The sequence below is a fragment of the Hylobates moloch genome, unplaced genomic scaffold, assembly GCF_009828535.3.
Source record: "Hylobates moloch isolate HMO894 unplaced genomic scaffold, HMol_V3 SCAFFOLD_4, whole genome shotgun sequence".
Classification (NCBI taxonomy): Eukaryota; Metazoa; Chordata; class Mammalia; order Primates; family Hylobatidae; genus Hylobates; species Hylobates moloch.
This window is the reverse complement of record NW_026652279.1, coordinates 107,266,313-107,282,843: the sequence shown is the minus strand read 5'-3', so window position 1 is coordinate 107,282,843 and position 16,531 is coordinate 107,266,313. Positions and strand designations below refer to the sequence as shown.

Genomic DNA, 16,531 nt, shown 5'->3' with positions numbered 1-16,531 from the left:
TAAAAGGGTCACCTTTTCTCCGGTTCCCAACAACTTCCTCATTTCCATCTGAGACCACCTCAGCCTGGACTTTTTTGTCAGCATTTTGGGCAAAGCCATTCAACAAGACTTTAGGAAGTTCCAAACTTTCTCACATTTTCCTGTCTTCTTCTGAGGCCTCCAAACTGTTCCAATTCCTGCCTATTACCTAGTTCCAAAGTCACTTCCACATTTTCAGGTATCTTTGAGCAGCACCTCACTCTACTGGTACCAATTTACTGTATTAGTCTGTTTTCACACTGCTGATAAAGATATGCCCAAGACTGGGCAATTTACAAAAGAAAGAGATTTAATGGACTTACAGTTCCATATGGCTAGGGGGCCTCAGAATCATGGTAGAAGGTGAAAGGCACATCTCACATGGTGGCAGACAAGAGAAGAGAGCTTGTACAGGGAAATTCAATAACATTCAGATCTCATGAGACTTTTACTATCACAAGAACAGCATGGAAAAGATGACCCCATGGTTCAGTTACCTCCCACCGGGTTCCTCTCACCACACATGGGAATTCAAGATAAGATTTGGGTGGGGACACAGCCAAACTATATCATACATACACCCAGCCTATGGTGCAGGCATGCTCTCAGCATGGAAGCCTGCTCTTTCCTTTATCCACTGTCAGAAACCTGGAGAGCGAGGTATGTGTTTGTGCCCCCATGGGTCTGTCACAGACTCTCCAGCAGTGGCACCAGGGACAGGCTGGGTGAAACAAGGTGTCCTGCCTAATCACTTGGGTAAGTTCCGGTGTTCACAAAAGTCAGGAAGAGATTGACTGCCAGCAACTTCCACTGTGGACTCAGAAGAGGCATAGGGCAAGAGACCCCCCAGGGCTTCTCTGGGAAATGGGAAGGCAAAACACAAAAAACTCCCAAGCTTTTGGATCAGCAAAAACAAACACCAAATAATATCTCTACAGGTTATCCCACTGCCTCTGTGCCATTTCCTCCCTCTCTTGCCATTTAGGCCTGTATCAAAGGCTGATTCTAACCTGATTGCATTCAACAGATATTTCATGTGCACCTACTATGTGCTAACCTAGGCTCTAGGGATACAGTGTACCCCAGTCTCTGGTATTGAAGAGCCAGCTGATGAGGATTCCACTTGCTTGCAAAGGTGGGCAAAAAAACAAGAGAGGAACAGCCAGTCTTCCCAAAAGGGCCTTGGGTGCCTCTGGCTAGACCCCTCACTGGAGTTTAAATCTTATCTGTGTTTGGTATCCTGCTCTGAGCCTAAAGGATAGGCCCCCACTCCACCCATTCCTTGGTCCTTATTTTTTTACAGGTGCCAATAGGCTAGGTAACTGCTTCAATTCCATTAAAAGTCCTTGCATTATAAATGAATAACATTTGGTACAAATGGGCCATAGACTCATTCTCAAATTTCCCTATTGCTTCTAGGGTACGAATAAGGGAACCATTGCTCTTTGCTAGGTAACAGTGCAGCCCTTTCCAGCAAAGGATGTTTGCTTCCTGGAGATACTCTGGGCTAAATTAGTATGCCCTCTTCAAGGAATCTGATCTAAGGATTTAAAATCTGCAATGGCAAAGGCCTCCTTTTCAGATCCAATTAAGCCTGGGAAGCTCAATCTTTCTGGCACATTCCCTTTCAAAGGGGCTCTGATCTGAGAACTAGAAAACACAGCTGCCCTGGAGAGCACCTTATTTGGAAGGAAAACAGTCCATACCACTGAAATGCCAGGATGACTCACTCTCTGTGTTGACATGAGAGGGAGAAAAGGGCTTGATCACGTTGAAGAACTGTGACTTGTGTGGCTTTCATGATAAGTCCTTTTGAGTAAGGTTATTTGAAAATGTCCTACTAAATGCAAAGGGGTTTCAGGTGGTTCTGGGTTTCACCGGAATATAGACAAGCCACAGAAAATCAAATCCAGCCCTGTGAGTTAACTCACAGGGCCATACTTGCATTTGGACCTCCCTCCCCTGTCAGCTGCCTCCAAGATTACCCTCACTGAATTCATTTAGAAGGGTTTAGGGTTCAGCCATATGCCCTGGTTGTGGGTCAGACCATGAGGGAAGCACTAAGTGGATATCAGGCACCAGCCCTTTACTCCTGGGCATTGACTCAAAGGAAACTGGCCTAAAAAGCAAAGCCATTGGCCCCATTCCACCTGCGAAAAAGACTCTGTAGGCTCCAGTACTGTCTGCACTGTGTGTGATGGCATGTACGTGTGAACTTAGTCTTGGCTTTTAAAGATGATCCACTTTACTTTTAGGTTGAAGAAAAATTATGAAAAGTTCAAGGAAACAATCTTATGGATTAAGAGGAGACGTGAAGGTAGGCACCACTCCACCATTTTCCACCAGGTGCTGGCTCTCTTGTCCGCATCCCACCGTCTCTCCCCTTCTGCATGTACGGTAAAGAAGATGGAAGGGCTCATTCACTCACTTCAGTGCCTACAGGGCTAATGTGGTCCTGGCTGCCAGGGATGAAATACCGAGCATGACAGACACTGTCTAGGGCCCCAGTGAGTTTCTCTCTTGGTGGCAGGGGCAGGTGGGGGATCCGAACACAGAGCGAGTCACCTTGGCATTTCAGTGGTGTGGACTGTCTTGCTTCCCAATAGGGATGCTCTCCAGGGCAGCTGCGTTTTCCGGTTCTCAGATCAGAGCTCCTTTGAAAGAGAATGCTCCAGAAAGAGTGAGCTTCTCAGGCTTTATTGGTCTATTCTTGGAAGGATAGACAAGAAAGTAGGGAATTACCATATAGAATGGTTAGGCCCTATGGTAGGAAGGGGACACTGTGGGACCACACGGTAAGGAATCTAACACAGATTTAGGGGAGTGGACTACTCCAGGAAAGGAATATTAATGCAAAAATTGGAAAACAAATAGCTCCTTTACCAAGAGACTAAAGGCATTTGGTGTCCAGCTATTAAGATTTGCAAATCGGCTGGGCGCGGTGGCTCACGCTTGTAATCCCAGCACTTTGGCAGATCACGAGGTCAGGAGATCGAGACCACGGTGAAACCCCGTCTCTACTAAAAAATACAAAAAATTAGCCAGGCATGGTGGCAGGCGCCTGTAGTCCCAGCTACTCGGAGAGGCTGAGGCAGGAGAATGGCGTGAACCCGGGAGGCGAAGCTTGCAGTGAGCCGAGATCGCGCCACTGCACTCCAGCCTGGGCGACAGAGCGAGACTCCGTCTCAAAAAAAAAAAAAAAACAAAAAAAGATTTGCAAATCATGGAAGTTACCAGCTTCATGGATCTAATCATGGAAGGCTTCAGTGAAGGGACTAAGCTATCTTCATTCGAAAACTCAAAACTACAACATGGAATATCTTCCAGGTGACTGGACCCAATTAACACGAAAATGACAGCAATATTCATGGGAGACATAGCTAATCAATCATGGTACTTTTTCTTGCTGAGCCTTGTCTCAGCCTGATTGCCTCTCAATACAGTACTCTTACCCTCAGTACCAATTCATGCCCCTGACCTAACTCTTAAGGAATAGGGGCTTCAGACCCTGCCTGCCTCTCCTGAATCCTGTGTCACCACTAACCCATCCCCACTCCAGCCTCCAACCACACAGTGCTTATGCTGGGACTCCTCCATTGCCTACTACAGATTTACCTTCCACTGGAGGTGGAAATCTTCTCAGCTTCAAAGCCCAGTTAAGTTCCCTCCCATGAGCTCTCATGGAAGCCTGTATTGACCTCAATGATGGGACACACGGCACTCTCCTAACTGACCTCCCCCTTAAGTAGTGAGCTGGGGCTCCTCACTCCCACAAAGAGCATGTTGGCTGATACCACAGCTAGAAGCCCCTCACCACGGCTCCAGCCACTCAGCTCCCACTGTTGTGTTAAGCACTTATCAAAAGGCACCAGGCTTGTTTTTCAGTTGTCCTTACTAGTTTAGTTCCAAAATTCAATTGTCATAAAAATGGACAAAATGAATATAAAAAGAAACTTGTTGCTATGAAATGAAAACTAAGTTGAATGCTTTAAAAAACAAAACTCAGCCAGGTGTGGTGCCTCATGCCCATAATCCCAACACTTTGGGCAGCTGAGACGGGATAATCCTTTCAGGCCAGGAGTTTGAGACCAGCCTGGCCAACATGGCAAAACCTCGTCTCTACATTAGCCAGGTGTGGTGGCACACGCCTGTAATCCCAGCTGAGGCACAAGAATTGCATGAACCCAGGAGGCAGAGGTTGCAGTGAGCCAAGGTCATGCCACTGCACTCCAGCCTGGGCGACAGAGCGAGATTCTCTCTCAGTCAATCAGTCAATCAATCATTGGTGTGATTTGAGCAAAAATGATCACAGAGCCCAATCATCAGACCTGTACCTTGTCTTACCTTTGAAATGACATGTTGATATACACTTCCATTTTACCTTTTTTTGATGACTCCCTGGCTTTCACCTGTTTTTTCAATTAGCAGCCACACCATTCGCTGGGTAAGTGCTCCTCTCATTATGTTGTAGTTCACATTATCACTGCGTCACCCACTCATACCCCCACATCTGTACAGGTTGACCATCACTGTCATATCAGGCATCCAGCACTGGGCTGACACACACTAGGCACTTGATAAGTACATGTTGAGTGAATGTGTGACCAAACAGAGTGAGCTGGAATGTCAGCTCCAACATTTCTCTCTTCAAAGGCCTTAATTTTCCCACTACCCAACAGCCTTCCTTACTGGGGAAAAATGGCAGATCTCCCAAACCCTCAAACTCCCTTTGGCACCTTGAGAGAGACAGACCTAAGTTTCCTTTCTCTTTCCCACCAAAATCTTATTCAATGCAATCACTGAATTGAATGGCAGCTCAAAAGTTAACAGAGATGACCACTTTCACATTTCATTTAATGACTGAACCAACACCTGAGAAGCCTGAGACAGAAGAAATCCAAAAGCCTCAACATGCTGTTCGTCATAGGAAGAAATTAGAACGAGATAAGGAATGGATACAGAAGACAGTGGTAAGAGGGGCAGTACATTGCTGTTTCTTTACTTTGCACAGGATTTTTTTGGCTCCGGTGAGGTGTGCATACACCACCAGAGAGCTGTAAGGAACAACACACAATGTAAACACAAAAATGCATCCAAGATATCAGAGGTACACCTGAGTGTGTGGGTTGTTGGCAGACCGACTAGGATTTTTACTAGGATTTATTGAAAGTCTTCTGCCTGCAGGGTCTCTATTAGGTAATTGGATGGGTTTGAGAGTGGAATAAAGGAAATGTATATTATATAGGCCCCAGCCAGACACTGCGGCATGCATCTGTAGTCCCAGCTGCTTAGGAGGGTGAGGAGGGAGGATCACTTGAGCCCAGGAGTTCGAGGCTGCGGTGTGCTATGATCATGCCTGTAAATAGCCACTGTACTCTAGTAGCCTAGGCAACATAGTAAGACCCCGCCTCTAAAAAGAAAAAGATATATATAGATCCATCCCCCTAACAAATTAGAATCCATATCAAAAATCAATCACACAGTGAATGGATAAATACGCTGTGGTACATTCATACAATTAATATTATTCAGCATTAAAAAGAAATGAGCAATTAAGCCACGAAAAGTCATGGAGGAAACTTAAACACATATTACCAAGTGAAAGAAACCAATCTGAAAAGGTTACATGTTATGATGCCTACTATATGACATTCTGGAAAAGACAAAGCTATGAAGACTGTAAAAAGATCAGTGGTTGCTAGCGGATGGGGGCAAGAAAGGATGAAAAGGTGAAACATGGGAGTTTTAGGGCAGTTAAACTCTTCCATATGATTCCACAATGTTGGATACATGTCATTGTACATTTGTCCAAATCCACAGAATGTGCAACATCAAGAGAGAACCCTAATGTAAACTCTGGGCTGTGGGTGATAATGATGTGTCAGTGTAGGTTCACCAATTATAACAAACGTACCACTCTCGGGTGGTGGGGTGTTGATGGTTGGCGAGGCTGTGCATATATGGGAAACTGTACTTTCCACTCAATTTTTCCATGACCTGCTCTAAAAAATGAAGACTATACAAAATCTATCGCATGGTAGTATTTATAAAGACTGATACTATTATACAAAGATCTGAGTGAAAACTAGTCTCAAAATATTAGAGTCATTCATTCCATGCAAATGGACACCAAAAGTGAGCAGGAGTAGCTATTCTTATGTCAGACAAAACAAACTTTAAAGCGATAGCAGTTTAGAAAGACAAAGAGGGAGATTACATAATGATAAAAGGCCTAGTCCAACAGGAAAATATCACAATCCTAAATATATATGCACCTAACATTGGAGCTCCCAAATTTATCAAACAATTACTACTGGACCTAAGAAATGAGATAGACACCAACACAATACTCCACTGACAACACTAGACAGGTCATCAAGACAAGAAGTCAACAAAGAAACAATGGATTTAAACTATATCTTGGAAGAAATGGACTTAACAGATATTTACAGAACATTCTACCCAACAACTTCAGAATATACTTTCTATTCATCAGTGCATGGAACTTTCTCCAAGATAGACCATATGATAGGCCACAAAACAAGTCCCAATAAATTTAAGAAAACTGAAATTATATAAGCACTCTCTCAGACCACAGTGGAATAAAACTGGAAATCAACTCCAAAAGGAATACTCAAAACCATGCAAATGCATGGAGATTAAATAACCTGCTCCTGAATGATTATTGGGTCAACAATGAAATCATGATGGAAATTTAAAAATTTTTAGAATTGAATGACAATAGGGACACAATCTATCAAAACCTCTGGGATACAGCAAAGGCGGCTAAGAGGAAAGTTAGTAACCGTAAATGCCTACATCCAAAAGTCTGAAAGAGCACAAATAGACAATCTAAGGTCACACTTCAAGGAACTAGAGAAACAAGAACAAACCAAACTCAAACCAAGCAGAAGAAAAGAAATAACCAAGATCAGAGCAGAACTAAGTGAAATTGAAACAAAAAAAAAAAGAAAAATGAAACAAAAAGTTGGTTCTTTGAAAAGATAAGTAAAATTGATAGACCCTCAGCAAGATTAACCAAGAAAAGAAGAGAGAAAATCCAAATAAATTCAATTAGAAACAAAACAGGAGATATTACAACTGACGCCACAGAAATACAGAAGATCATTCAAGGCTACTATGAACACTTTTACATGCATAAACTAGAAGACCTAGAGGAGACAGACAAATTCCTGGTAATGTACAATCCTCCTAGCTTAAATCAGGAAGAATTAGATACCCTGAACAGACCAATAACAAGCAGTGAGATTGAAATGGTAATTTTAAAAATTACTCACAAAAGAAATTCTACCAGACATTCAAAGAAGAATTGGTACCAATCCCACTGACACTATTCCACAGGGAGAGAAAGAGTGAATCCTCCCTTAATCATTCTGTGAAGCCAGTGTCACCCTAATACCAAAACCAGGAAAGGACATACCAAAAAAAGAAAACTACACACCAATATCCCTGGTGAACATAGATTTAAAAATCCTTAACAAAATACTAACTAACTGAATCCAATAACATATCAAAAAGATAATCCACCATGATCAAGTTTCATACCAGGGATGCAGGAATGGTTTACCATATCCAAGTCAATAAATGCGATTCATAACATAAACGAATTAAAAACAAAAATCACATGATCATCTCAATAGACACAGAAAAAGCACTCAACAAAATCCAGAATCCCTTTATAATTAAAACTCTCAGCAAAATCAGCATACCAGGGACATACCTCAATGTAATAAAAGCCATCTATGACAAATCCACAGCCAACATAATACTGAATGGGGAAAAGTTGAAAGCATTCCCTCTGAGAACTGGAACAAGACAAGGATGCCCACTCTCATCCCTTCTCCTCAACATAGTACTGGAAGGCCTAGCCAAAGCAATCAGACAAGAGAAAGAAAGGGCATCCAAATTGGTGAAGAGGAAGTCAAACTGTCACTGTTTGCTGATGATATGATTGTATGCCTAGAAAACCCTAAAGACTCCTCCAGAAAGCTCCTAGAACTGATAAATTAATCCAGCAAAGTTTCCAGATACAAAATTAATGTACACAAATCAGTAGCTCTCCTCTATACCAACAGTGACCAAGCTGAGAATCAAATCAAGATCTCAACTCTTTTTACAATAGCTGCAAAAAATAAAATAAAATACATAGGAATATACCTAACCAAGGAGGTAAAAGAGCTCTACAAGGAAAACTACAAAACACTGCTGAAAGAAATGATAGACAACACAAATGGAAACACATCCCATGCTCATGGATGGGCAGAATCAATATTGTGAAAATGACCATAGTGCCAAAAGCAATCTACAAATTCAATGCAATTCCCATCAAAATACCACCATCATTTATCACAGAACTAGAAAAAAAAAATCCTAAAATTCACATGTAACGAAAAAAGAGCCCACATAGCCAAAGCAAGACTAAGCAAAAAGAACAAATCTGGAGGTATCACACTACCTGATTTCAAACTATACTACAAGGCCATAGTCACCAAAACGGCATGGTACTGGTATAAAAATAGGCACATAGACCAATGGAACAGAATAGAGAACCCAGAAATAAACCCAAATACCTATAGCCAACTGATCTTTGACAAAGCAAACAAAAACATAAAGTGGAGAAAGGACATCTTATTCAACAAATGGTGCTGGGATAATTGGCAAGCAACATGTAGGAGAATGAAACTGGATCCTCATCTCTCACCTTATACAGAAATAAACTCAAGATAGATCAAGGACTTAAATCTAAGACCTGAAACTATAAAAATTCTAGAAGATAACATTGGAAAAACTTTTCTAGACATTGGCTTAGGCAAGGATTTTATGACCAAAAACCTAAAAACAAATGCAATAAAAACAAAGATAAATAGCTGGGACTTAATTAAACTAAAGAGCTTTTACAGAGCAAAACGAACAGTCAGCAGAGTAAACAGACAACCCACAGAGTGGGAGAAAATCTTCACAATCTATACATCTGACAAAGGACTAATATCCAGAATCTACAACAAACTCAAACAAATTAGCAAGAAAAAAACAATCTCATCAAAAAGTGGGCCAAGGACATGAATAGACAATTCTCAAAAGACATGCAAATGACCAAAAAACATGGAAAAAAATGCTCAACATCACTAATGATCTGGGAAATGCAAATCAAAACCACAATGTCATACCACCTTACTCCTGCAAGAATGGGGCCATAATCAAAAAGTCAAAAAATAATAGATGTTGGTGTGGATGCGGTGAACAGGGAACACATCTACACTGCTGGGGAGAATGTAAACTAGTACAACCACTATAGAAAACAGTGTGGAGATTCCTTAAAGAACTAAAAGTAGAACTACCATTTGATCCAGCAACCTCACTACTGTGTATCTACCCAGAGGAAAAGAAGTCATTACAAAAAATAGATATACTTGTACCCACATGTTTATAGCAGCACAATTCACAATTGCAAAAATGTGGAACCAACCCAAATGCCCTTCAACAAACGAGCAGATAAAGAAACTGTGGTATGTGTGTATGTGTGTGTGTGTGTGTGTATATATATATACACATACACATATGTATATATGATGAATACTACTCAGCCATAAAAAGGAAGGAATTAATGGCATTCACAGCAACCTGGATGGGATTGGAGACTATCATTCTAAGTGAAGTAACTCAGGAATGGAAAACCAAGCATCCTATGTTCTCACTCATAAGTGGGAGCTAAACTATGAGGATGCAAAGGCATAAGAATGACATAATAGAATTTGGGGATTTGAGGGGAAAGGGTGGGAAGGGGGTGATGGATAAAAGACTACAAATCGGGTTCAGTGATTACTGCTTGTGTGATGGGCACATCCAAATCTCACAAATCACCACTGAAGAGCTTACTCGTGTAACAAAATACCATCTGTTCCCCAAAAACCTATGGGGAAAAAAATTAAAGTAATTGAGAGTGAGCTAATAATCAGGTCTAAAGCTCAAAAAAGAGGCATTAAGGTGGGAATTTAAAAGATGTGATAGTCTTCATGTTTTCAGTAAATACATGTTAGAACATACTGTGCCCTAGGCACTCTGCTAAGTGATGGAGATACAGAGGCAAATGAGACACAGCCCCCTCTCCCATGGAGCTTATATGTTCCAGTTGAGGAGAAAGTCAATACACAGAAGTACTATTTGGTGCTATGTTGGTTATTGTTAGGAGCCACGAGGAAACAGCAGCAGAGGGGGCCCTCCAGTTGGGCTGAGAGAGGAGATGCTCTCATGCCTATAGAGTAATCAGGGAAGGCCAGGGGACAAGTACCATTTGAGCCTAGGCATGTATGAAATGAGGGCGTGAGCCATGGAGACTCCTGGGGAAAGGGCATTCTAGATAGAGTCAACAAGTGCAAAGGCCCTGAGGCCTTTGCCTCAAGGACAGCCATAGGCTAGTGGGAAAGAAGTACGAAATTAGCTTGAGTGCCCAAGTCAAATAGAGCCACTGCCTCAAGGACACAAAGCTGTATTCGTCTGGACAATGCTCATCAGCTTCTGAAGCAAATGCTTCCCAAAGCCAAGTGGCTTAATGAATAGATGTCTATTTCTTTCTCATGTCATGTCTATTTTGAGGCTTGTATTTCTTTTTAGTGGCTCCCTTTCAAAGTGCATCTCAGGGATCTGGGTCTTTTCATCATAGGTCTCTACCATCTTGGAGTTGTCTGTGTCCAGTTATATGGACAAGAAGTGAAGCCAGGGTCCAGGCTTAAATTCCATTGACCAGAATGGGCCCCATGACCCCAGCTAGCTGCAAGAGAGCTGGGAAATGGAACAGCTTGCACTAAGAGGAAAAGCAATAGGACAGCTTTACATCGTGAGTGTGGCCTCAACTGCCGCAAAAGTGGAAGAGCATAGGAAATCAACACGGTTAACCAAGGTATGGACCTTTCTGGCCTCCAGACAAGGAAGGAGAAGTTCAGTATTCCTTCAACTCTTGGGCCTGCATTGAGAAGGGAAGTCTGTGGGACCAGTCAGAACTCCTATGGACAGGAGAAGGGGGCTCTCCAGGTTGTAGTACACAATGGTAAGGGTGTTGGAAGCCCTCATATAAAGTCTTCAGCTCTCTCCTATCCCTGGCCTCACTTCTAATAGATAAAAAGAAACCTTACTTGGCTTATTGCTCCAATTAGGCTATATAACTCCATGTTCTTCCACACTCCAGGCCCTATCCTGCCTCAGATCTTCGCCAGCTCTGGCACCGTCTACCCTCCATGGCACCCCCTCCCCACTAACATCTAAAATGTCCTCCCTGCAGCCAAGAGGAAGATTCTCACCAAGATCTCTAAGCAGAGGATCCTTTCTCACCTACCATTCATGCTGGGCTGCACCAAGCACCCATGTGGTATGGCAGGGAGTGGCACATTTGGTTTTGTTTGTTTGTTTTACAAACAGGCAATAAATCCCAAGCTGTTTGCTGAGTGCAGTAGAACCTTCTGTGTGTGCTGGTGTTCAGGCCAAATCCAACCCCTCCAGGCCAGGACCCAGGGCCTCACAGCAGCCATGGCTCGCAGAACAGCTCTGGCACAGCTCAGGGTCCCACCTGCAGGACTGCAGGAAAGGCCAGAGACATAGTCTCTTCACTCTGCACTTTAAGCTCTTGCCTCCTATTCTGTCCCCAAGCAAATGCTGATGAGCTTCAGGCTCTTAGACATGCTGTTTGTTATATATTTCCCAATGAGAGAACATGTGCCAATTCCAGCTCCGTGTAAGAGATTTTGCTTTGTCCATGGGGTTCTTATCATCGGAATAATTTCATTACATGACAAGTGAATTCGACGAACAGAAAGCATCTCAAGAAATTCTGACTTTTGGTGGCTTTTGAAAATAAGACCTAAGTGACAAATACCCTCTACCCATGAAAATTATCTGGACATTTCCAACAGGTCACCAGGCAAACCAACTGTGGGTATAATACAAAGCACTTTTTAAATCAAGTCTCCACCAACGGATGGATGAAAAAGGAAAATGTAGTCTATGTACACAATGGAATACTATTCAGCCTTAAAAAAGGGAAATCCTGTCATTTGTGAAAACATGGATGAACCTGGAGAGGATTATGCTAAGCGAAATAAGCCAGGCACAGAAAGTCAAATACTTTATGACATCACTTATGTGTGGAACCTAAAAACATCAAACTCATAGAAACAGAGAGTGGCCCGGGGCTGAGGAGTAGGGAAATGGGGAGGTGTTGGTCAAAGGATGATACAAAATTTCCACTAGACAGGAGGAATAAGTTTAAGAGGTCTATTGTACATCATGGGGACTGAAGTTAATAATATGTATAATATATAGATCATATATAATATATAATATATATTGATTACATATACAATATATAATATGTATATGTAATCAATATATTATATATTTATATATGATTATATATTATATTATACTTACATTATCTATATTTATATATTATATATATTATATATATAATTATATATAATATATAAAAGTAAATACATATAATATATATAATTATATATAATATATTATATATTGATATAATATGATACTATAGATTATATATTATATATTGTACATATTATTATATATTTTATACATATTATATATTGATATATATTATATATGATATATATAATGATATATTGATATTATATATAATATATATCAATATATTGCATACCTGAAAACTGCTAAGAGAGATTTTAAGTTTTCTCACCATAACAAAACATATGTGAGGTAATGATATGTTAAATAGCTTGACTTAGCCAATCACAATGTATACATATATCAAAGCATCATGTTATACAACATAAATATATACAATTTTTAATTGTCAATTAAAGAAAGAAAAAAATTTTTAAGGGCTTTTTTTTAGGTTTAAAGAAAAAAGCAGTGCTTTGTAGACCAAATGTCCCAGATGACTGGGAGCTTAATGGTTAGAGGCAGCATCAGGGATAAATCTGAAGCTTGGGGGTCAGATTGCTGGAGCCTGGCCCTCTTCTCACTAGGTAACTTTGTGTAAGTCATTTAGCCTTTCTCAAACAGGAATAAATGATAGTGCATATTTTGTAAGGTCAGTATACTGTGGAATTAAGGTATTTAGTGCAGTGCTCGTCATAAGGAAACAGCCACTGTATGTTGGTTATATGATCATTGTCACTTTGAGGAGTGCTTTCTACCTGATGTCTAGGTGGAAACCAACAGACAGCTTTCTCTCAAACAGAACTGCATCTCTGTCTCTTATCACCTTAAATTTTGCATTCTGCCAAAACTTTCTTTGGACAAAGAATTCTTCAGCTTTTTACAATAATAATTTGAGCCCATCCAGTGGCCACAGCACCCACCATGACCCCAACCCTCCACCCCTAAATTTAACTGGCAATGCAGTCCCCAGCTTCATACTGGTGTCAGAAGGGAGAGTCAGCACTTAATAAGAAATCAGGCCTCACTGGAGACATTCAAGCAAAGATTGGACAACTGCTTTTCGAGAACAGAAAGGAAACTCATGTGTCAAAAACGGTGACTAATAAACATACTAAAAGAATATGGCTGCACAAATACCAGAATCTGATCAGACAAAACAGTTTAAGGAATGTCTCCCAACTACAAGAAATTTCCAGAAAACTGCTTTTTTAACTGAGTTAAAGACTTCACAACAAGAGAACTAAAACCTGAAGTGACCACCTGCTCAAAACATTGCTTACAGAAATATTTTTAAATAATGCAAAGAATATCCATGAGATTTCAGGAATATCATTCAGCAGCCAGACAGGACTCCATGGCCAACCACGATAGAGAAGTCCTGATGGATGAACTTTTAATAAAAAATGTCCAATAGCTATTGCACTAGAAATGAGGACTCATCCGATAGAATCTCCTGAAAGCAGTAGCCACCACGTTAAAACGTCGCTCATGACTGGCAAATGGAAACTACCAGAGAAACAAAATCTCTCTTTCCCTGGAATATCAAAACAGAAGGCCTTATTGTTCAATGACAATAAGAGGCAACATTCGTTGAGGCCTTAAGATTCAGTAGCTGGGTCACTTGATTAGAAAAATAAACTATTGTTTCTTCGAAAAAAATTAAAAATAAAAATGGCTTGAAAATCACTGATCTGACTTCTAGTTAGGTTAATGTGGGATACTAGACAGTCTGCAAAGCCTTCCTGCTGCAAACACCTGGGAATTGAAATAAAACAGAAGAAGCATCCTTTTCAATGCAGAACACAGAATGTAAGAAAGTAAAGGAAATAGCCAATACCAGAAAAAAAGAGAAAACTACAAAACCAGAAGAGTGAGCATGTGAGCCAGGTGTGTGTGCTGAGGAAGCAGGGGAACAAAGGGTCTTGACAATCCACCAACATGGGGACAGGAGACAATTAGAGGACACACACCCTTTCCAAGCACAGGCAAAACATCTATTATAATTGATCACATGCTAGGTCACAAAACAAATCTCAGCAAACACTAAAGAAGGGATATTGTATAGGCTATGTTCTCTTGCCCCAGTGCATTTTAATCAAGAATAGTAATAACATAACCAAAAGTCCTCTATACACTGGCAAATTTAAGAACACCCTTGTAAATAACTTGTGTGTCAAATCTGAAAATATTTAGAATGGAGTAAAATGAAAGGTAAATAACACACTCATGGGAAACAGCTAAACAGTAAATTGAGGGGAATGTTACAGCTTTTTTCTGAGTCTGTTTTGTGCTGCTGTAACAAGGAATCACAGACTGGGTAGTTTACAATGAACAGAAATTTATTGGTTCTGAAGGCTGGAAAGTCCAAGCTGGAGGGGTCACTTGTGGCAAGGGGGTTCTTGTTTCATCATCCCATGGTGGAAAGGCAAAATGAGGGCAAGAGAGAATGGCAGCAAGAGATCAAACTCGTAGCCTCAAGCCCTTTTATAATTGATATTAATCTACTGATGAGGTTAGAGCCCCCATGACCTAAATACCTCCCATTAGGCCCCATCTCCCAACACTATTGCATTGGGGATTGGATTCAATTTCCAACACATGTTTTTGGGGGGACACATTCAAACCATAACAGCTTTGAACACATATTTTAAAAATCTACAGCCATATCACCCTGAATGCTTTCAATCTTGTCTAATCTCAGAAGTTAAGCAGAGTTGAGCCTGGTTACTACTTGGATGGAAGACTGCCTGGGAATACTGGGTGCCGGGGGCTTCCTTTTAAATGCTTTCTCTTAAATGCTTTCTCTTAAAAAGAAGGAGGAGGAGGATGTGAAGGAGGAGTAGGAGGAAGATCTTGAAGAAGAAGAAAGACAAGAACAGAAGAGTTTAGTATTCAATTACAGGAATTAGAAAAATAAAATAGAATAACATAGAAAACCCACAGAAAGTAGAGGATATAAATGATAATGATATGAGCAGAAATTGATAAACTAGAAAACAAAGAAATAATGGAATAAACAAACCGAAACTTGGTCCTTTGAAAAGATTAATAAAATAGGCAAACTTTCTGACAAGGTTGATTCAGAAGGTATAAATAATAAAGAGAATGAAAACAGGGACGTAACTACAGAGACAGCAGAGATTTCTTTAAAACACTATAAACTTAAAATTTTTATAACAATAAATTTGAATGTTTACCTAAAATGGACAATTTTCTAGAAAAACAGTTTGCAAAAACTGATTGAAGAAGAAATAAAAAACTTGAGTATACCAGTGTTATAGGTTGAATTGCGTTCCCTCAAAAGAGACATGTCAGAGTTCTAACTCCCAGTGCTTCAGAATGTGACCTTATCTGGAAATAGTCTTTGCAGATGTAATGAGTTAAGATGAGGTCATCTTGAAGTAGGGTGTGCCCCTAATCCAATATAGTGTCCTCCTAAGAGGATGGCCATGTGAAAATACAGACAGCACTACATGAAGATAGAGGTAGAGTTTGGAGTGATGCGTCACAAGCCAAGGAATGTCAAGGATCTCTGTCTGTCATCAAAAGCCAAGAGAAAAGCATGGAAGAGATTCCTCCTCAAAGCCTCTAGAAGGAACCAACCCTGGGGACCCTTTGATTTCAGACTTCCAGCCTCCACAACAGTGAGATTAAATTTCTGTAGTTTTAAGCTGCCCAGTTTGTGAGACTTTGTTCAAGCATCCCTGGGAATCTAATGCAATCGATAACCATTGGGGTGATTGAAATGACAGTTTAAAATCTACACACACACACAGATCCCGTTCAGCCTCCTCATCGTATAGACAAGTAAACTGAAGCCCCACAGCTCCCCAGCAAGTTGGTGAGGTAGCATGTGGCATCGGAGAGCAAGCAGATGGGGTTCACACCATGCTCTGCAGTAGGACAGTTGGTACCCATGCACTTTTCACACTTTTCATAGGCTCGTCTTTTCTTCCCAGGTGCATCAAGGTGATGGAAAATTAATTCTCTACCCCAACAAGAATGTCTATCAAATTCTCTTTCCTGATGGAACAGGCCAGATACAGTATCCACAGAAGCACAGGGATGCTCATATTGA

At 40.8% G+C, this 16,531-nt stretch overlaps 1 protein-coding gene across 1 annotated transcript in view; it reads left to right on the top strand.

The window, feature by feature from the left end:
• The window catches only part of ERICH6B (glutamate rich 6B), a 74,458-nt gene that overhangs the window by 49,055 nt on the left and 8,872 nt on the right, over nt 1–16,531 (top strand). The window contains exons 10-12 of the mRNA XM_032150821.1: nt 2,274–2,335; nt 4,834–4,988; nt 16,413–16,498. Coding sequence (XP_032006712.1) covers nt 2,274–2,335; nt 4,834–4,988; nt 16,413–16,498 — 303 coding nt within the window. The remainder of the gene's footprint in view (nt 1–2,273; nt 2,336–4,833; nt 4,989–16,412; nt 16,499–16,531) is intronic.